The 23,187-nt window shown below is 43.5% G+C and overlaps 1 protein-coding gene across 1 annotated transcript; it reads right to left on the reverse strand.

The window, feature by feature from the left end:
- Positions 1-6,459: 6,459 nt before the first annotated feature.
- Positions 6,460-22,244, reverse strand: CCT4 (chaperonin containing TCP1 subunit 4). Its single transcript, XM_038394429.2, has 14 exons — positions 21,832-22,244; positions 18,685-18,737; positions 17,648-17,737; positions 16,827-16,935; positions 14,117-14,259; positions 11,801-11,922; positions 11,562-11,694; positions 10,399-10,538; positions 9,938-10,034; positions 9,318-9,428; positions 8,701-8,831; positions 8,333-8,567; positions 6,997-7,110; positions 6,460-6,635 (listed from the first exon to the last, which is right to left on the reverse strand). The coding sequence occupies exons 1-14, from the start codon at positions 21,950-21,952 to the stop codon at positions 6,621-6,623; spliced, it is 1,614 nt and encodes a 537-aa protein (XP_038250357.1). The 5' UTR covers positions 21,953-22,244; the 3' UTR covers positions 6,460-6,620.
- Between the last annotated feature and the right edge of the window lie 943 nt (positions 22,245-23,187).

Here is a 23,187-nt window from a genome sequence, read left to right on the forward strand (position 1 = left end):
CTCCCCAGAGCGCCCGCGGGGCACGACGGGAAGCCCCCACAGACCCCAAGAGCAAGCGGAGGGGGTGGGGGGGAGCCCCGGAGACGCCTGCCCTGGTGTTGCCGGGGGCGGCTGTCGAGTCCTGTCCCCTCTGAGAGCTGAGCATGCCTAGTAGGCGCTGCTCCCCCATGCTCATGCTCCCAGGAAGGCTGTCTGCAGCCCCTGGAATTCCCGGGTGGTCTCCCATCCACGTGCTAGCGTTCAGGGCGGTAGGGCTATGGGCTGGCCCCATAGCCGAGGGGGCAAACGCTCTTTGCCCTTAGTGCTAAACACCTGCTTTAAGGAAAACTTAGATTCTGCGAGGTCTGCACATGTCATGCAGGCTGCAAACCCATCAGGCAGAGTGCGTCTGGCCCATGGGCCACATGTTTGTCTCAGAGGCCTAGTAGTACCTACTTGTGGAAGCTTTCAAACCTTTCACTCCAAGGAGCACATCTTTCTCCTTAGAACCCAATTCCCAAGCTCAGGTGTGTCTACATTTAATATTTTTGGAACCATAGATAACTGACCATTAAATAAAAGGAGTGATGTCAACCTGCTACTGTCAAAATAGTCATCCTAAGGAAATAATAGGTGACCCCCCCCCCCTTATTTAAAGTTGTACAAGGCCATGGAGAAATAAAGTGAATGGAAAAACCCTGCATTGTACAGGGAATGGATTAGAGCAGGTTCTGATTCCCACAAGGTGGGGATGATAGAAGGGTCCCGGTGAGGCCATAGGAGGTTGTTCAAAATAAATAAGGTGCACAAAAAATAGTACATTTTAAATTATTTTAACTCTTACATAAGAATGGCCATATGGAGTCAGACCAATGGTTCATCTATCCCAGTATCCTCTCTTCCGACAGCAGCCACTGCCAGATGCTTCAAAGGCAATGAACAGAACAGGGCAGTTATCAAATGATCCATCTCCTGTCATCCAGTCCCAACATCTGGCAGTCAGAGGCTCAGGGTTATTCAGAGTATGGTGCTGCATCTCTGACCATCTTGGCTAATAGCCATTAATGGACCTATCCTCCATGAATTTACCTAATTCTTTTTTTGAATCCAATTAGTTTTGGCCTTTTGAAAAAACTTATTCCAAATAAGCCATGGAATGGTATGGCCTTTTAAGGCTACTAGCGTTGTAACCTGTAAAACCCACCTAGTGCTTTAGTGCTACCTGGTGTAGGATATAAGGATGTGCAGCAGGTTGCTAATGCCTCTCCTAAGAAAATTATTAAGTATGTATGTAGCTGGATTTACCCTATAAAAAGTGTATAAGGCTCCTTTTGAAATTTTTATAGATGCTAATGAAGTGGAAGTATGCATGCACACAGACTGTAACAAAAGGTTACTGAAGCACTAGATATCTTGAATGTAATTATTAAGGACCAAGGCAAAAGCACTGCTGAGCCTTAAAGGATGGTACGGTGGTACAGTCCCTACTACATATGCTTGCAATGTGATTGTGCCAGTGCTGGCAATCAAGTCTGATCAGTTAAGGAATGGGCACAGAGACAGTGCTACCCTCTCCATTCCCACAGCTTCCTTGGTTAGAGAGCTAGCAAGAAAGTTTATTTCTGGCATCCTGCTGCCAGCTTTCATTTAATGGGACCATGGGAATGTCACTCCAGAAGAAGAGCTTGACCCTGCCCAACTGGGAACAGTTAATTGGCCAAAGGCTACCTGAGTAGCTCTTAAAACTTCTTCTTGCTATATGGGCTACTATAAGCATATTTGAGGAAGGGGAAATTTGTTTTAATGCTCATCCATAATAGCAACAGGGCAAGAATATGCTGTGGAGGGTTCTAGTTGCACCTTTACCAGCCCCTTACTGCTGAGATGGAATATCTCATTCTATTCCAAAAGTAGCAGCATCAGGAGCAGTGATACTGTGAAGATTATTTAAAATAAACTTTTGAAATCCTGGCATGCTTCAGGTATAAACTCATCTCTGAAGGTAGTAGTAGTATACTAAAACTCCCTGCTCCTTTAAGTCCCTAGTGAACACTCACAAGGAAAATCCTAATTAAGAATACCCTAAAAAGAACAAAAGTAGTGAATCGATTTGAATATTGTTTAAAACTAATTTTTGGTGATACATACTCCTATGAAAAAAGAAAAGGAGTACTTGTGGCACCTTAGAGACGAACAAATTTATTTGAGCATAAGCTTTTGTGAGCTACAGCTCACTTCATCGGATGCATTGGATACTCCTATGGGAATTCTGCACCACTGCACAATGCAGAATTTGTGCAGAATTTCATGTTTCTCCTGCAGAATTGGGGCTGCAGAGCTTCTGGCCACCACTAGGGGCCGCTGGACTCTGCAGAGCCCAGCTCACATTGAGCAGAGTGCCCAGTGCAGCAGGGGTAGAGGCTGCACGCTCTGGCTACCAGACTTGATCTTCATTCTCCCGGAAATGGGAGAGGCAGGCAACATCTCTGGCAAAGGGGAAGGACGGGCAGGGCCGCACCACACCATGTCCCCAAATAGACAGTAAAGCTGGGGGGTGAGGGGGAAGTAAAGGCTCTGGGGATAAAAGGGGTTGTGGGTGTCTGGGCTCTGGGGGCCCTACACAGCCCCCTCCTGGAACTGGGTTGTCATAGGGGTTTCTTTAACTCTACTTCTAGGGGAAGCTTTTTTGTTGTCGTGTGTATTGTTCACAAGTATTTTGAAATAAATGATCAAAATAATTGAAGTGTTTAATTCTGTATTCTGGAGTGATTATATTGTTATTTTGACAAATTAAATACACAGAATTTTAAAATAGTGTGTGCTGAATTTTTAATTTTTTGGCACAGAATTCCCCCAGGAGTAAACACAGCACTAGCTGTACATGAAAAATTTTAGTCCATTTACAGTGTGTCCAACAAGAGGACATTCTTTAAGTGTATATCTACACTATGAAATTAGGTTGATTTTATAGAAGTTGATTTTTAGAAAATGATTTTATACAATCGATATTATACAGCTGTAAGTCAATTGCATATCTCCACACTAAGCGCATTAAGTCGGCGGAGTGCGTCCTCACTACTATTGACTTACAGAGCGGTGCACTGTGAGTAGCTATCCCACAGTTCCCGCAGTCTCCATTGCCCACTGGAATTCTGGGTTAAGCTCCCAATGCCTGATGGGGCAAAAACGTTGTCACGGGTGGTTTTGGGTACATGTCATCAGGGCCCCCTCCCTCTGTGAAAGCAACGGCAGACAATCATTTCGTGCCTTTTTTCCTGGGTTACCCGTGCAGACGCCATACGATGGCAAGCATGGAGCCCGCTCAGCTCACCGTCACTGTACGTCTCCTGGGTACTGCTGGCAGACACGGTACTGCATTGCTACACTGCAGCAGCTCCTTGCCTTCACGGCAGATGGTGCAGTAGGACTGATAGCTGTAGTATGTCTCCTGGGTGCTCCTGGCAGGCCTTGGTGCGGTCGATCAGATACACCTAGACAGACAGGACTAGTCTCCTCTTAGAGCACCGAATGGGAGCCAGAGACTCCAGGTCATTCTCTTCTTTAAGTTTCGTCTCATGGAGATTCAGTCCTCCCTAAAATATCATGCGAGCTGGAGGCTTCTGCCTCAGGCTGCTCTCCCAGCCAGCAGCACTGTGTGGTCGCACCTACCCCAGCCTACTGCTTACTCCCATGGCTCATGAAGCTTGGACAGTAATAAGGAACAGTTCAACTATAGGCTGAGCAAGCGCAGAATAGTGGTAGAATGTGCCTTTGGACGTTTAAAATCTCGCTGGCAGTGTTTGCTGACTAGGTCAGACCTCACCGCAACCAACATTCCCATTGTTAATGCTGCTTGCTATATGCTCCATAATATCTGAAAGAGTAAGGGAGAGATGTTTATGGCAGGGTGGGAGGTTGAGGCAAATCGCCTGGCGTCTGATTTTGAGCAGCCAGCCACCAGGGAGATTAGAAGAGCACAGCAAGGCGTGCTGCGCATCAGAGAGGCTTTGAAAACCAGTTTCATGACTGCCCAGGCTTTGGTGTGACAGCTGTGTGTGTTTCTCCTTGATGCAAACCCACCCCCTTTGTTGATTTTAATTTCCTGTAAGCCAATCACCCTCCCCCCTTCGAAATAAAGTAACTATTGTTTTGAAACCATGGATTCTTTCTTTATTAATTTAAAAAAAAAGATGACAGACAAGGTAGCCGAACTGGGGTGGGAGAGGAGAGAAGGACAAGGCCCGATTGCTTATTATACCCACACTAAAAATCAAACTGTCTGAATGACAGCCTTCTGTTGCTTGGACCATCCTCTGGAGTGGAGTGGCTAGGTGCCCAGAGCCTCCCCCTCCACATTCTTGAACATCTGGGTGAGGAGGCTACGGAACATGGGGAGGAGGGCAGGCAGTTATACAGTGGATGCAGCAGGGCTCTGTGCTCTTGTTGGCTTTCCTGCAGCTCCAACAGATGCTTCATCATGTCCCTTTGCTCCCCCATTAGCCTCAGCATTGCATCCTGCCTCCGCTCTTCGCACTCAATTATTTCCTGGCCTCTGCCGCTGAGTGCCTCCATGCATTAGGCTGTGTCCTATCAGCGTGGGAGGACTGCATGAGTTTGGAAAACATGTCATTGCAAGTGCGTTTTTTTTCACTTTCTAATCTGCAATAACCTCAGGGACGGAGATAAGGGGAGCGTAGAAACATTCTACGCTCTATGATTCTGGGGGGACTGCATGGTCACCTGTGCTGCTGAGTTCACCATGCTGACCAAACAGGAAATGAAATTCAAAAGTTCCCGGGGCTTTTCCTGGGTACCTGACTAGTACATCAGAGTTCAAAGTGCTGTCCAGAGCGGTCACAATGGAGTACTCTGGGATAGCTCCTGGAGGCCAATACCATCAATTTGCCTCCACACTACCCCAAATTTGACCCAGCAAGGTAGATTTTAACACTACTCCCCTCATTGGGGAGGAGTACAGAAGTTAATTTTAAGAGTCCTTTAGGCCAACGGAATGGGGTTGGTTGTGTGGACGCAGTCATTTTTAAATTGACCTAACATGGCTAAATTCGACCTAACCCTGTGGTGTAGACCAGGCCTAAGAGGGTCATGCTTTTAATATCCTCCAGTTAGGACCAGGGCTGTCCCTAGGGGGGATGCTGGGCCCGGGACACACATGCCTAGTTTCTAATCTGCCAGGGGGTGCTCCCTCTGGCTCTTCCTCCACTCCACCCCTTCCCCCATGGCCCCGCTTCTTCCCACCCCCGCTCCCCGAGCATGCTGTGCCCTTGCTCTCCTCCCCTCCAGATGCTGCAAAACATCTGATCAATGGCAGGCAGGAGGTGCTGATTGGCAGGGCCCACTGGCAGGCAAGATAGAAAGGCCAGTTGAATGATTAGTGAGGACTGAAATCCAGCTACATTATTGTTTTCTTAGAAAAAATTGTACTCCAGTTAATACTCCACAGGAGTCAGAAACATCTTCCTACATTATGCTGCATTATGATAATGTGGGTAATAGTCCATTTTTGTGTAACTAATTACTACCCCCATCATTTAATAATGTAAATCAATAAGCCAGCTTCCATATTTGATAGTTATTTGCTGAATGGGGATATCAGAAGCCAAGAATTGATGCTTGGTATATTTATTAACTGTTGAGCACCTACATCAAAAGATGTTTAATATTAAGAAGTTTTAGGTTGCGCAAAGTGCTGTATAGTCATCAGTGTGGGATTGGTTTTGGCAGCATAGTTCCATGAAGTCCAAACATGAAAAATTAGACAGAAAATACCTAAATTGGTATTTACAAGATTAGATCAGCTTTTCAATCCTGTATTAGGCTGTGTTTGGCAGGTTTATTACCAAGCTAGCATGGCAACTAATGACCAAACACTAGAATGTGGCCCTGAAATTTATTGTTAAAAATCTCAACTAGTAAGTATTTCCATTTGCAGTTAAGGAAACTTCAGCAATTAAAAGCTAGAAGACATTGTCCTATGTAGCTGAAGTACAATGAAGTTTATTGAAGGGCTATGGGCTGAGAGGAAACACACTTGTATATAGGCATGAATGGATGAAGAGACATTTGCAGAAAGAAATGTACATTTGAAATGATAGGGCACAGTCCTATACTTGCCATGCACCCTACTGGCTGTAGCAACTCCATGGGTAAGAGAGGATGATGTTAGTCAGGAAATATTACTGTTTTGGACAACTTTTGGAGGGAAACAGATCTGAGGTAGTGCAGTTACTGCTAAGATTCCATAGTAAGACATCTTATCTTAAACGAGAGATTGCAGAAGCTAACAACTTGCACTGAAGATTTATTTATCAAAAACAGGATTAGTGTGAAAGAATGTGCATGATTATTACAGAGCAAAACTGGTAAAATTTTAATTTGTTTTAGTACTACTCTGGCAAGAGTTTTTAATGCAAAGTTTCAGTTACAGAATATTGCCCCTTCATTTACAAACAAACAAAGTTTGCCTCTTGAAACCAGAGATTTTATTAAATTAAGTTGATAAAAGTACATAAACTTAAGTGGGTTTTAGCAGAATGCTTGACATTAGTTTCTTCACAGAATCCCTTACTCCAAACTATGCCATGGTACTCTTGCCTGTACTGCCATTTCCTTTAGTCACCTTATCGAGTGTTCACCTGCAAAGATGAGTTAACATCATCAGGCATGTGGATGGGAAACAATTATCAACATCCCTCACTTTAAAGACACCACTCCACATATAATCCTTTTGTATTCTGTACTTTAAACTGGCTGCTGTATTTACCAATACTTGGTTTTGGTTACTGTTTTCCCACAAGGATTGTTTCAGTTATCAGAAGACTACTGAATTACATATAAATGGCATACAACTCCTAGGAATATTAGGGTATGAAATACAATAATGCTAAAATATTTACTTTAAATACTAATCCTTAACATGAGGGATATATCTTATTTGCAGCACTGTCATGTAACATAAAACAGAACATGAAAGTAATAATCAAAAATATTACTTACCACATCATCAATCTTAAGAATACTGCGGACAGTTTCTGTAGCTAGTGTCAGCGCACTGAGAGACACCAACAGAGGCTGGACCACCAACTCCTCCAGGATATTGGAAATTCCACCCTGGGAACCAGAATTGTATCCTCAGTTTATATAAAGCAGATGCCACAAAGATGATTTAAACATACTTGTAAATTATCCCCAGTAGCCCCCCTGCCCACCATAGTTTAAAGGGAAAAAAGTACTTTATTAGCAGATGGCCATATACAGTTCATTTGAACCCATTCAGTTCTCAGCAGGAATGCTGTGGTATAAAATTTATGTCACAATACTCAGGAAATCCACTCAACACCAGATACTTGTGAAGCTATGCCCACCCAATGCTACTGTCGGGTCCAATGCCCAGACAAGAAGCTAGACACTCCAAGCTACTGAGGAAGCAAACGGGAGGATGTCAAAAAATAGGCCAGCTCACAGCCACGGACTGAGCAGATATTTTCCCTGGTTGCTACATCCTGTGCTCACGCATCTAAAAATATTAAAGTGATACCTCTCGTTCTTATGGCTTAAAGGAAAAAAAAAAAAAAACACTACTGAGAGTAACATTTCACTGGATGTCATGGCAGAGTCTGTTAACTCATCCTCTCCCTGCCCCCTGCCCCCCCACCCCCACACTCGCTACAGGATTTTTTGAGTGCACCTGAGACTTAGCAGAGAAATACATTACTAACTAGCAAAGATGGCTGGAAAATACGATTTCCAACCCATGGAAAATTGATGGTTTTGGAACCAAATATTGTCCCATTTAAGACACAGTAAAAACCTTGACATTTCTCGTTGGACAGAAATTCTGAAAAATTCCATTTCAGGAGAACCAACACAGAATTTTTTGGCATGTTGGTTGCCCATCTGGAAGATGACAAGAAGAGAGGCACCCAGGCTGCAGGGGAGCTGGAGAGCTGGGTTGCTCTGCCTCCCTGCAGATCCCAGGCAGCCTACTTAGAAGTCATCATTTCAATTTTCCCCAACAAAACTGAAGTTTTCAGCTGGAATATTTAATTTTTTGCAAAAAGGGCATTTCCCATCAAAAAAAAAAAATTTCTGATAAGATTCCTAACCAGTTCTTCTAACTAGTCAGTTTTTAAAAACACTGGTTATCTGGTATCTTAGACCATGAAAATGCTCAATTGTTATGTTGCAATGATCTGGGAGGTTGACAAGGACAGTTTTGGGCTACAACATGGGCAACTTTTGTCTGTCTTTATTCTCAAGTATTTTTTCCTCAAAAAAAGAACCCAACATTTTAAATTTACCATCACGGATGTATAATCCTTTTGTATATTACCTTTCTGATATTAATGCCTGCTGTTTTCTCTCCTTGTGCATGTCTGTTTCGCAGCTCTGTTACAGTAGAAATAGGGTTAAGGCCTGCATTTTCAGCCAGTGTAGATGGGATGACTTCCATTGCATCTCCATATGCACGGACACAGTATGAGTCCATACCACTCAAAGTGCGAGCATACTCATTCAAGCGCAGTGCTAATTCTATCTCTGGTGCTCCACCTCCTGCAATTAGAGCTCTGGGGCAGGGAGGGGGAAAAAAAGTAAAATTCTATTAAAAAAATAGAAGCTGTGGCCTTTGACAAATGTTTAAGTGGTTACAGTTTACTGTATAATTGGTATATGAAGCCACTACATAATAGAAAGCATTACCTTTTTTTTACTAAACAACGTATAACACACAGAGCATCATGAATTGAACGCTCAGCTTCTTCCATAACTAGTTTGTTGGATCCACGTACCACAATTGTAACAGTTTTTCCAGGGCTTGCACAGCCTGTAATCTGTAACAAAAACATAGTTGGACCAAAAAAACCTTAGGGAAATTTAAAATCTGGGACATTACCTGTTAGCAGGTAACAAAAATTATACTGGATTAAGGCCTAAGACTTGACATATTCAGTTACCTAATGGAGATTGAGCTCTGGTAAACCACACCAAGTTTTCAAAGTCAATACAATCAAGTAAGCCTACTGGGAAAGGGACTGTCTGTTGTGCATTCGCGCAGCATCTAGCATAAAGAGGGGTACATGACTAGGGGTCCTCAGTGCTACAGTAATACCAATGATAATAGAAGTAAATACTGTTGCATACTACAGAAAAAAAAATACTGTTGCATACTACAGAAAAAAAAATACTGTTGCATACTACAAAAAAAAAAAAGTTACAGCTCTCATTCATTTCTACAAAAGGCAAGTTGTAAGGTCTCTCTCCTTAAAATTGTATTATCTTATAATCAGCAAGGAAAGATGTTCATTTCTGTTCCTTACCTTTATTAGCTTCCCAGAACCATTTAGGTTGACCTCCTCTGCCAATTCAGCAGATCCCAATGTATCAGCAATGAACTGATCAATGTGAGCAACTGGCTTGGTTCCAATTGTCTACAGGAACAAGTTAAACCACAAATAAAACAAGCAAAACATACAATTTAGCATACTTTCTATACATTAAAGTTGGTTCATAACTGCTTTAATACAGGTTTCAGACTGGTAGCCATGTTAGTCTTCATCAGCAAAAAGATGGGCTTTAGCCCACGAAAGTTTATGCTCAAATAAATTTTTTAGTCTCTAAGGTGCCACAAGTACTCCTAGTTCTTTTGATGTCCTACTTTTCTCCCCCCCCAGAGTCCGACCATTTGCTATTTTTCTTGGAGATAAAAGGGAATGAGAGTATAGTTAAGCCTTTTGGAGATATTTATCCTGTTTATTCATACTGTGTGTATACACACACACAGGGAGGAAGGGACGATGTGTGTGTGTGTGGGGGAGGGGGAGGCGGCGTCACAAAGTCCACTCCCATAAAACAAGGTGTTATGTCCATTTAAGTTATATAGTAGTGATAGGATATAGATATCCTTCAGCATAGCTATTTAAATAAAACATTTCCTTACCTTACATATAAATTCAATGTCTTCTCTTTCAATATCTTTAATCACCATGATCTTCATTTTGTTCAAGAAATGCAGCGCTAGATCACTAAGAGCATCCCTAAAATCGAAGAATGCAAACAGTGAATGCACAACACTATAAAACCAATATTGCTAGCATATGATTATCAGTTATAATTAGGATTTGTGTCAGAGTTAGTAATAACCCACTGAAGAATTTCAGTACTGGCTTATAAAAAAAACTACATAAAAATTGTGAAGTGGGAGGTATGTTAATTGTTCAGAGCCTGTGTGACAGAACCTCCACGCTCACTGGAAGTACAGAGGCTTCGTAGGCAACCAGTGTTTGAAATTTCCCCCCTGGATGTTAGTCTTACAATTCAGCTTATAAAGAGTACTGATGCTTTACTCCAATCTAATAGTTACTTAGTAAACAGAAGTGTTTTTTCAGGCAGTTAGCATACCGTAGAATAGACTTCTGAATGAGCAGCACATTGCATCCAGCCTTTTTAATTTGTTTAACTAAGTTTAGAATGTAGGCTCTTTCTTCGCGCAATACTCTATCCATTTGAGCATAGTCAGAAACAACGATCTGGTTGTCCATCTATTAAAAAAGAGAAAAATATTTAATATCTTCAAAAATTACTGAACTTAAGCTCAAATTTAAGTACATTTCTAGGTATACCATGCTGTTTCTATAATTCAGTGCAGTTGCGATCCAAGGCAAACAAGACTGAATACACCATTGCATCGACATACATTTTAATGTGCCAGTGCAAGGACTTGTGGTTTTAAGTTGCAACCTTTTACTACTACATGGTAAGTTTAAAACTAATGGGCTTCTGATATAATTTATGGAACAGGAAAGTTATGTATTACTGATAACAGACTTAGGCTTGGTCTACACTAGAGTTAGGTTGACATAAGGCAGCTTACATGGACCTAATCTCAATGTCTACACTAGAATGCTGCTTTCGCAGAAGTAAGTGGCCTGCTAACTGACATCATACAACTCCACCTCCACAAGAGACATAGCACTTATGTTCCTGTAGTTAGGGCGATGCAACTTTGGCTGTTGGCTGTCATTTTTGTCAGTTTCATGGCTGTTGGGCTCACCTGAAACTGACAAGAATGTTAATTTCACTGCTGGGAGGCTCAATGCTGGGCTAAGCTGGACCTCCCGCAGCTGTCAGCTGGGTGCCAGGCTCACAGCTGGAGCTCCCACCCCGGGTGACAGCCTGAGCTGTAAGCCCAGTGCAGGACTCAAATTCACAGCATAGAGCTCCAGCTGTGAACCCTGACCTGCTGCTCTGAGCCAAAGACAGCCGTGAAACTGATGCCAGGCTCACAGCTCAGACTGTCACCCCGCCGCTGGGTGGGGGACTCCTGCTGTGTGCCCCACGAGGCTGTCCATGCCCCACTTCAGTCAGTGCAAGCACTCCTAGTGAGGATGCGCGCCACCAGCAGGAAGAGAGTAGTGTGGACACCAAAACCTGACTTAATTACTGTGATGGCTTCTGAAGTGTAGACAAGCCCTTAAGGGGTATATTTTTTCTTCATTGTATGATTACATGTAAATCCCCATGCACGAAGATAATATTAAATGTGGCAGGTCAAGCTAACTCACATCAGTCTTTGGAGCAGACAGGCAAAACTGAATGAGACCAATCTTGGCTTTTTCCACTCTAGTTACACCAGTATTCGCCAGCTTCTGAGTGAGGACTAGTCCTTCAACCAGTTCACAATCATCAATTGTTCCACTGGAAACAAGAGTAGTAAAACATGAAATTAATGTTTTAGGGAAGCAATTTTTAAAAGTTGGACAAGTTACTTTAACAGAATTGCTAGATATGGATTGCTACTTACCCAAGCTTTTTAACAATTTTGACATCTCTAAGATCTACACCACTAGCTGTAGTTGGATCAATCACCTTCATCACTGCATCCACACTCATTGGAGAAAGGAGACTAGAGTACTGAGATACAACCTAAAGGGATTTAATTAAGATAAACAAATTTAGTGTGAGGAAGAACACTTACAAAATTTTACCCAACTGAAAAATAATCCAATTTAGTGGCATAATCAAAATTAAGATAATACCAATTTCAAAATTACACTTGCAAGGCAAGTGAGCTGTAGCTCACGAAAGCTTATGCTCTAATAAATTTGTTAGTCTCTAAGGTGCCACAAGTACTCCTTTTCTTTTTGCGAATACAGACTAACACGGCTGCTACTCTGAAACCATAATCTCATTGTTTTTCTTTTGTTTTTATAACTCTATATGGTTTGAAAATGAAATCTTATTTCTTAATTTTTTCCCCGCCAATAAGTAATTTATTACTGTAGTTTTACTTGTACATGCTGGGTTACCAACAAAAGGTAGGACAATTGCTTCTGTGGTAAAAATTATGCTCAGGCCTAGCACAATGGTTCTCAATTGGGGGGTAGGCACATCAAACTTTATAGAGGGTACAGCAAGCCTTCCCACTTGCTCATGGGGTTGTACCACCACTTGAATTTGGCCTGGCCACCCCCCATCATGACAGGATTGGCTGGACCAAATCTGAGTGAATTGTATTGCGACCTGGCATACCGATAGAACATTGAAGGAAGCCTAAGAACTCTGCCCCACATTTTTCCGTTGGAAAGACCTCTCTTTGTCTTCAGCCATCCCCAGGAGATGCCTTTAAAATAAATTCCCTAATGCACAGTGACTTGTAGAGAAAAGAAAGTACAGCCTGGGTCTGTATTATTCTTTTTTGGCATAGACTCCACAGGACCTATAGGCCAAGTGACCCATGTATACATCTCCTCCGCTGCCCAATGTGGACCTTCCCAAACCCCTTCCCCCTATATAGATTCTGGCTTTAGAAAGCTCTCAGCAGGTTCCCAGGAAGGAAACGGATTGTGCCACCAAGGCAACCAACATCACTTCCACAAGAGAAGGGTGAAATCTCTGCACGCAGGCCCCTCCTCTGATCAGGGGGTGGCATGATCTCTGACCCCTCCTCTCCCATTAAACAAAAGCAAATAAGAAAACATTTAACTTGACAAAAAAGGATGGCATGGATTTTGCAAACAGGGTCAGAAAACAGATATGGTAGGTAAAGCTTGTAATCAACTGCAATATTATTAAGCTATGGAGGAAATATTTTTAAAGTAAACACTTGATTCAAAAATGTAATAGAATTACATGAAAATTGTCTTCCTAGTCTTTGCATTTAAAGGCACAGTAAATTTGAAATATCTTTTTAGGGAATAGAAGTAAGCTGCTTCTGGGAGCTTTCCCTGACAATGTGGGGAGTTCAGCTTAAGATGACTGTTTAAAAAAAGGTTTCAGAGTAGCAGCCGTGTTAGTCTGTATTCGCAAAAAGAAAAGGAGTACTTGTGGCACCTTAGAGACTAACAAATTTATTAGAGCATAAGCTTTCGTGAGCTAAATGCATCCGATGAAGTGAGCTGTAGCTCACGAAAGCTTATGCTCTAATAAATTTGTTAGTCTCTAAGGTGCCACAAGTACTCCTTTTCTTTTTGTTTAAAAAAAGTTTCTCCCTTAGTACAGTGTGAAAAACCTACATGAACAGAGAAAATAGTGTAATGGACTACACACAAGACAATGTTAAATGCTCAAAATAAGCCAACTGAAAGAGAGGACAATTTTTTCCACTGTTCTTTCAGCTTTAGTGATCTTAGGTGTTACCTAAATATAGTAGATAACAATTTAAAACTGAAACGTGACTAGGATTAAATTCAGTTCAATTTTTAGGTTGAAAGTTAATGCCAATCAATTGCAGCATCATGAAAAGTCAGCTCGCTCTAGTAGACCAGGAACAGTTACTGAAATTATCTATTGTCCCAATTAATCTGGCACATATGAAACAATATAAACCACACACAAAAAAAAAAGTCAGTACAAAGAAAACAGTCTACTTCAAAGAAGATATGAATTCAGCTAATAAATGGATGAATTACTAGACTTAAAGATCAGTATTTATTGTTTGTATTATGGTAGCACCTAGAGAATTCATTTTGCTAAATACTATAGAAATATAGAACAAAGGAACAAATGACACGCAGAGTGAGAAAATGTATAAAACAATACCCATGAACACATACATTTAATTTACAAAGAAGTTAGACTGAATAACCCCCCCATCCACCCCCACTAACTGGATTACTACCTTTGAATTCAGTGAAGTAGTCGCACTATTTAGCAAGGTTTCTCTGTCGCTTAGTTCAACTGGCTGTCCCATGTCGGTCAAGACTTCAATACTCTTATCCAAAGCTTTCTGGAATGACTCCGAAATGATGGTGGGATGAATTCCTATTAGAAGTTTAAATTCAAGTTTTCAGACTAATTGTTCACTTAACCATTTGATTTTCTTAAAATTTTAGAAGCTGGTTCATTCCACTTACAATACTCACTAATTTTTGTACTGATAGTGACAAATTATCTAAAACTAACATTTCAACAGAAACAGTTTTATTATTTGTAGTTTTCTCTATTTGAATAATGAAAGTGAACTAGCCTCAATTTTACTTATTAGTTCTCACGAGCCAGTACAACACATTATCTCCCTGAAGTGTTTGAAGCCCAAATACTTATATCCCACAAAACTGTATTCATTAGCTTTAAGAGGGTCATGAAAACAAAGATATTCAAATTAGGTTCATGTAAAACCTTTATTGTACAAAACAGAGTTTAGACCTAAGTAATCTTAACAGTAGTTCCTTTATGGTGCACCATCACCCCCAAAGAGGTTTTCCAGACGACTTTAGGATGCACTCAATATTCCTTTGCTTTGTCACAAGGAGCTGCTTGGCTGCCAATACCAGCTGCACATCTCCTACTTCTGCTCTTGATGGTACACACACGCTTTCTGTAAACCATACTTCTTGCTTCTATAGCAAGAGACGAGTTTGCAGACAGTATTGCTGGCTAATACCAGCAGCTGGAGAAGGTTTAGAGAGAATGGGCAGCTGGCAGCAGTAAAGGGGGAAGAAAGAAGAGAACAGAGCCTTTGGGAGGTGGGACAAGAAACGAGGCAGGACGAACAAAAATGAGAATGGCAACATAGGAAGAAGGAAAAAAAGAGGACAGAAATTGGCAAAATGAGGCAATAACTGCAGGGGATGGTGTAAGGGTACACTGGTAATATGTCAAGATGTCAAGCACAGGAGGGGAATGGAAGGTGCCTAGTAAGACAAGGTTGGAAATCACTGCTATAATTGCCCACTAACATGCAAACTCAATACTACAGAGCTTGAAAACAGATTTTAATTAGGATTTTTTTTTTTTTACTGTTCTATGGTAATTTCTCCCGAGTTTCAAAGTGATAACTGAATAATTTTATTTGAAAAATGATATTGCCATATATTGATTCTGAATTTCTCAAACAGCAAGAGAGGACAAAGGTATATTCAGCACATTACTGCAAACTTACCTTTCAAAAAGGCCATGTATGTGCTGAATAACCCTGTTCCTAGCTATCTAGATACTATACACAAATTTATGTCAGCATTTTACAAAGAGAGAGATCCAAGTGTTACCTAGAGATACTACATTAATAAGGACCATTCTAGGCTAGCTTATATTTAATAAATTTATACACACAGTCATGTACTTTTGATATATTTGATCTATTCAGATATATATATGGCCTTCCCATCAACACAGTATCCCTGTGCTTCACAGTCATTAGTGAATTTACCACTGAGATCAGGAAGTACCATCATTCCCCAATTTATACATGTAGAACTGAGGCACAAAGAGATTCTAGTGACTTGCCCATGGTCACACAAAGTCATTGCAAAAATTGGGAACTGAACCCAGATCTCTCCAGTCCCAGTCCACTGTTTTAACTACATCCTTCCTTTCAGATGGTAATACAGTTCACCTCAGGTCCAACAAGTTAGTTCTGCCTTAATATAGGAAACTACTTACAAGTGTCCTCCTTTGATAATTTGCTTATTTAATGAAGTGACTAGCCTTGCAGACCATTCCACTGTTCAGTACCAGTATCATTGGACTACTGCTTATATGCCTACTGTACTTTTGTGATAGTAGGGCTAAAAGCTGACAGGGCTCACCTGCCACCCTATGAGTTGACCTGCATGAGCACAGTTGTGGCAGAGAGGCATTGCATGACTGCCTTGTATACTGAGGAAAAGATCAATCCCTACTTGAGGCAAGCTTTTTTTGATTTAAGGTTTGTTGTTTGAAAAGCAAGCCTTTAAAAAAAAAAATAGAGAAATTTAAAATAAAAACCATTTGTTGAAGCAAGGAATATAAACTGTTCTGTTCAGCCCCTACTGGATTCTTCACACAGCATCTGGTTGCTGCTGGCATGCTGTTAGCCTCACTGAATTGGTACAACAGAACTGCTAGTGCTCACAAGAATTTATACTGCTTTACACATTCAAAGTCTTTTACAAACATCAATCCTCTCAACAATCCTGTGAAATAAATCTCTCTATTTTACAAACACCAGGTGATTTCCTCAAAGCCCAGCAAGAGTTCCTAGCTCCCAATTTTGGGTTAATTTCTTCATACCACACAATTTCACCCATCATGAACTATTATCTATTAAAAATTTCATAAGGTATCTCAGCATTTTAATAGCTATACTTGATCCATAACACTGGAAGCAGATTCAACCTCAAAAAATATGAAGCTAAATGATTTGAGACTGCCACCAGAAATAAGACATTAACAAGTTCAGAAACAAAATTCTTGAGTTACTTTTCAAATCAGCGTTTTACCACTAAAAAGTTATAGTTAATGGGCTTTCATTAAACAAAAACAAATCTTATTAAAATTCAGTTATATATAATTAACTCTTCCAGGCATCTCCCCTTTTCAATTTATTAAAGCCAACCAGTAAAACATACCCTTCTGAAGAAGTCTGGAACATGCATCCAAGAGAGCACCAGCAATGACAACAACAGATGTGGTGCCATCACCAGCTTCAATATCTTGTGCCTTGGACAGCTCTACCAACTAAATGAAGACAGTTTGAGAACTTGTGACATGATTTATTGGAACCAGTTAATTAAGTACCAGTGGTGTATAAAAGTAACAAGGGAAAATATTTAATATTCCATTGGGGATTGCTTAAAGAGTGGTTTTACTTATTAACGTTAAATATACAGATTGGTTCCTCCTTAATTTTGTGCGTATATATATTTTTCTATGGTTACACAAGGTACACATACATATTTTATCCAATTTATACCCGTGTATAAGCAAAATAGAACATAACATGTTCTATGAGGTCGTTGCTTCTTGACTGACCAGCAACACTGCTCATTTATACAGGCATTGTCCCACAGTATAACTTTAACCCATGACATTATGACAGGGATTAGAGTAAGAATTCCTAGTTTACTGTCAGATAATCAGAATCTAAGAATCCTCCCATAAACGTCTGTTGCGCAGAATACATAAAGCTTAATTATTGCATTGCACTCAAACCATCATTTGAAGTTTGGATTTTTAGGCTGTCCCCACCCCCCAAGATCCAGGTAAAGAGCATCAAGGTGAGAACTTCAGTGCATTGCAGACTTGCTGTGCCCTGCAGCTTTCTAGAACCACACTTATCCTCTCCTCAGCTCCATGAACACCCTGAATTAATCTGGTGCCTCCTTAGATTTTTCTGCCAACCAGGCTGGGATATACTGGTTTACAGGCTGAAATTAAAAAAGTTATTTACCATTTTGGCTGCAGGATGTAGAACCTGCATTTGTTTCAGAATAGTTGCACCATCATTTGTAATCATCACATCTCCTTTACCATCTTGAATCTGGAAAAAAAAAAAAACCCACAACATACTTATCACTAAGGCTGAGAGTTTGTCAAGGTTGTCACGGATTCCGTGACGTCTGCAGTGGCCGGTGCGCCTGGATAGGGGACCGCCTAGCAGTTTGGGCAGCCCCTGGGCCAGTCGCACCGGCTGCTGCTGGGGCAGTATCCGGACACTCCACCCCCACCAGAAGCAGGAGTTTGGGTGTGGAAAGGGGTAGGGGGTTGGGGCACGGGATGGTGTGAGGCGGGCTCTAGGTAGCGCTTACCTTGGGGGACTCCCCGGAAGCTGCGACATTCCCCTCCCTCAGCTCCTAGGTGGAAAGCGAGGCCAGACAGCTCTGTGCACTGCCTCCACCTGCTGGTACCACCCCCACTGGCTGTGGTTCCAGGCCAATGGGAACTGCGGAGCCGTCGCTCAGGGCATAGTACAGAGCTGCCTGGCCACACCTCCGCCTAGGAGCTGACTGAGGGGGCTGTGTTGCTTCTGGGGAGGCGTGGAGCTAGGTAGGGAGCCTGCCCCAGCCCCCTCGGGCTGCCCCCCCAAGATTTAATCAGGGTATATAGCACAAGTCATGGACAGGTCACAGGCCGTGAATTTTTGTTTACTGCCCGTGACCTGTCCATGAGTTTAACTAAAAATAACTGTGACTAAAATGTATTCTTACTTATGACCTTAGACGCAGAAGACATTTTTTAACATTAAGATCTATAAAACATTTGAGTTCCCTTTAAACCAAAGAACTTCTTACTACTATTAAAGTTTCAATATAGTACCTTTTCTAACAATAATCATCAATATATGTTCATGTAACTAGAAGTTACCTTGATGATTAACAAATATAAAAAAAACAAAGGGAAACTACTCTTGTAAAAAAAACCGTTGACATTTGCTTAAGTATTTATAATTGGTTTTAAAAATAATTAGACAATTGAATCAAAGCTTACCATTTTATCCATTCCTTTTGGTCCAAGGCTTGTTCTAATAGCATCAGCAACCGCTGAAGAGGAAGTGAAAATGAGATGCTTTTATGCAATAGTCACTGACATGCTGCTTTAAATTAAAACTGGTAAATACTAAGGAAATTTACAAAAACTATAACAGTCTGAACATAATCAGTTCTTCTGAACAGAAATGGACAGAAAACTCTGACAAACTCTCACATGGAACCATTTAGTTCCACTTTATTAAAACTCTTACTGGTTTATTAAAAGTCTGAAAAACTTACTGATACGGCATATTTCAGAAAAAATAAAGTGTATGGCTTTCATGGTTGATTCCAACACCTGGGCCTTGTCTACACTACAAAATTTTGTCACCAAAAGCTGCCTTTTGCCTACAAAACAGGGGTGTACACGCTACAAAGCTACCTTTGACGGCAAAACTCTGCTCTCTTGTGGACAAATTAAAACCACTTCCATGAGAGGAAAAGCTTTTTGCCGCAAAGTTAAAGCAACAAAGAGTCAGTGTAGACGCGGCTGTTTATTTTGTCCACATAACTGGCTTCCATCAGCATCACACAATGCCTGCCCTGCTCACTGTTTTGATTTCTGTTGCCCTGCAGGCATGTGCCCCTCCCCTTTCAAAGCTCTGGGAAGTATCTGACAGCTGAGCATGCTACTGCATTTGGGAAACAAAGAGCAAATCATTAACATGTAATGCTCCTGTTCTGCCCTGCAGGAACACAGGGGTAGGCAGATTACTGCTGCAGGGAGCAAGGGGGGGTAAGAGAGGGAAGACTGCTGTGCTGCTTTGACATTCCTCAGCCCAGAGAGCTCCCAGAGTTGCTCAGAATGCTGCTCCCAGAAGCTGAGGAGGCTGTGGGAGAGCCAGAGGGAATATCAGAGCCATAGGCACAGAACGACCTGTCTGGGACAGGTGTGCAGAGCAGAAGTGGGGCTGACGTGAGGGGTTGCCCTCCCCCAGGATAGGTCAGCCAGCCTGCAGTCTCCCCTGTCCCAGACACACTCTCCTCTCCCACATACTTAAATTGAAAAAGCAGCTGACAATCTACTAGGACGCCCCTGGAACGATGGGATTGAGAAACGGGGATCATGTGAAGCTGTACCTGCCCCAAGAGGCATTGCAAACCGTTCCCAAAGCACCCTGAGGCCAGTTGCACAGTAGGATAGCTACTACAGTGCATTGCTTACTGTGTTGATGCCACAGCTGTTAGTGTGGCGCTCTGCTGACACAAGCAGCTACTGTGGACATGCAACAACGCTTTAATTAAAGTGGCATAACTTTCGCCGACTAAACTTTTTAGTGTAGACAAGGCCCTGGAACATGGTAAACACAATCAACAGCTGATTATTTAATGTTGATCATAAGATGGATAGAAAGCTGGCTGGATTGTCGAGCTCAATGGGTAGTGATCAACGGCTCAATGTCTAGTTGGCAGCCGGTATCAAGCGCTGGCCCGAGTGGACGGTTCTGAGGCCGGTTTTGTTTTTATTTATTAACGATCTGGATGATGGGATGCAAGTATGTAGTTGATACTAAGATGGGGGGAGAGATAGGAGGGTAGAGATAGGGTCTAGAGTGACCTAGACATATTGGAGGATCGGGCCAAAAGAAATCTGATGGGGTTTAACAAGGACAAGTGCAGAGTCCTGCGCTTAGGACAGAGGAATCCCTTGCACCGCTACAGACTGGGGACCGACTGGCTAAGCAGCAGTTCTGCAGAAAAGGACCTGGGGATTAGAGTGGATGAGAAGCTGGATATGAGTCAGCAGTGTGCCCTTGTTGCCAAAGCAGCTAACACCATTTTGGGCTGCATTAGTAGGAGCACTGCCAGCAGATCGAGGGAAGTCATTATTCCCCTCTATTCACCACTGGTGAGGCAACATCTGCAGTACTGCATCCAGTTTTGGGACCCCCAATACAGAAAGGATGTTAACAAATTGGAGAGAGTCCAGCAGAGGGCAACGAAAATGATCCCGGCTGAGGCACATGACTTATGAGGAGAGGCTGAGGAAACTGGGCTTGTTCAGTCTGCAGAAGAGAAGAGTGTGGGGGTGGGGATTGGATAGCAACTACCTGAAGCGGGGTTCCAAAGAGGATGGAGCTTGGCTGTTCTCAGCGGTGGCACGTGACAGAACAAGGCGCAATGGTCTCAAGTTGCAGTGGGGGAGAATGAGGTTGGATTTTAGGAAACACTATTTCACTAGGAAGGTGGTGAAGCACTGGAATGGGTTACTTAGGGTGGTGGTGGAATCTCCATCCTTACAGGTTTTTAAGTCCAGCTTCACAAAGCCCTGGCTGGGATGATTTAGTTGGGGTTGGTCCTGCTTTGAGCAGGGGGTTGGACTAGATGACCTCCGGAGGTCTCTTCCAACCCTAATCCCGTATGATTAAATGAGGTATTTTAAAATCTAATGGGGGTCCGAACAATATTACATGCCACACAGGCTTAAAAACACTGAATGGTTTCACTGGTCTGATAGTGGGTTGCAATGCATGTATTTTGACCAAGGCTTGTGTCAATTACCAACTATAGCGTTTTTCTCCACCAGCTTCTGGTCCTGGCACCATAACAATTACTATATTTAAAAAAAGAAAAAAAAAACCCACTAGTACACCGGGGGTGGGGAGAAGACTCTCTTCCCAACAGAAAAGGCCCATGCCGTGTTCACTAAAGGGAAGAAACGGCCCAGCGGCTGTGCCTGAAGCTGTCAGGCCCACATGAACAGAAAACCGCACACAATGATAAGAGCAAAACTGGAGCAGCCTGGCGAGCGCCGAGCCAGCCCGACAGCGGCTGCTCCATAATCCACTCACACTGAAGGTATCTGGCCCCGCCAGCGGGGGAGGGGCAGGGTCCGTGTGATGGAGTCTCTTCCCCTCCCCCCCATGACTCTGGGGCTGAGGGGGGTCAGCGACTGTAGGAAGAAGCCGCCTCCTCCTCCTCCTCCTCCTCGCACAAAGGCAGGAGGAATGGGACAGCGAGCGAGACTGAGACCCCCCTTCCGCTGTGAGAGAAAGATTTCCTCAGTCCCCTTCCGCCGCCAGGCCAGGCCGCTCCCGCCCCGCTCCAGCCTCTCCCGGGCCAGGCCGCTCTTCCCCCACGCCAGCCTCCGCCGGGCGGGCCGCACCTTTGCCTGCGGAGATGTTGCTGAAGCGGATCTGCGCCGGCTTGTCCCGGTCCTGGTAGGCGCCTCTTTTGCGGCCCCCGTTGCCGCCCGTGAAAGCTCTGGACCCCGCGTTCTCCGGCATGGCGACTCCTCCGCGCCCGGCTGCGTCTAAGCTCCGGATGGAGACGGATCGCCCTGGCCCGCCCGCACTAACGATCCCCGGCGCGAAGCTTCCAGAACGCGCCGCCTCAGCCTCCCCGCCCTTCAGCGCCGGCAGGAGACAAGGGGGAGGGGCCAGGTTGGAGCGGCGCGTGACGTCATCGGGGCGCGCCTCGCCCGCGCGTGCTCGCCGGCCGGGGCCGGAGGCACTGTCTGCGCGAGGCGAGGGGTGGGGCCGGCGCGGCCATCTTGCGAGGCTGGGTTTCCAAGTCCGCGATGTTAGAGCGAGCGCGGCGCTGGTCTCCGAAGGAGCGGCTCGTGCGGAGTGGGCGGGGCTAGAGGGGGATCTCTCCGGAGCGGCCCGAGACTAGGCGGTCTAGGGGCGGACCGGAGCCGTCCGTTCCGAGGCCATCCCGGGGGGGGGGCGGGGCATGGACCCACGGGCCTGGGGCCGCAGCTTGCGGGGTCCTCCTGCCCGCTCGGGCCGCTGAGCGGAGTGCTGCGCTCACGCTTGCCCTTGCAATCCTGAGCCCCTCACCCTTCCCTGGCTGTGGCCGCCCCGCTCGGCCTGCAGAGCGCGGGGACCGTTAGTGCTGGAGACCCTCTGCAGACCCCTCCCTCGAGGTTACAGTTTTAGGCCCCAGTTCTGCAAACTCTTATCCACCGCAAAAAGAAAAGGAGTACTTGTGGCAGCTTAGAGACTAACAAATTTATTTGAGCATAAGCTTTCCTGAGCTACAGCTCACTTCATCGGATGCATACAGTTGAAAATACAGTGGGGAGATTTTATATACACAGAAAACATGAAACAATGGGTGTTACCATACACACTGTAAGGAGAAAGAAAAGGAGGACTTGTGGCACCTTAGAGACTAACAAATTTATTTGAGCATAAGCTTTCCTGAGCTACAGCTCACTTCATCGGATGCATACAGTTGAAAATACAGTGGGGAGATTTTATATACACAGAAAACATGAAACAATGGGTGTTACCATACACACTGTAAGGAGAAAGAAAAGGAGGACTTGTGGCACCTTAGAGACTAACAAATTTATTAGAGCATAAGCTTTCGTGAGCTACAGCTCACTTCATCGGATGCATGAAGTGAGCTGTAGCTCACGAAAGCTTATGCTCTAATAAATTTGTTAGTCTCTAAGGTGCCACAAGTACTCCTTTTCTTTTTGCGAATACAAACTAACACGGCTGCTACTCTGAAA

Source organism: Dermochelys coriacea, chromosome 3, assembly GCF_009764565.3.
Source record: "Dermochelys coriacea isolate rDerCor1 chromosome 3, rDerCor1.pri.v4, whole genome shotgun sequence".
NCBI lineage: Eukaryota > Metazoa > Chordata > Testudines > Dermochelyidae > Dermochelys > Dermochelys coriacea.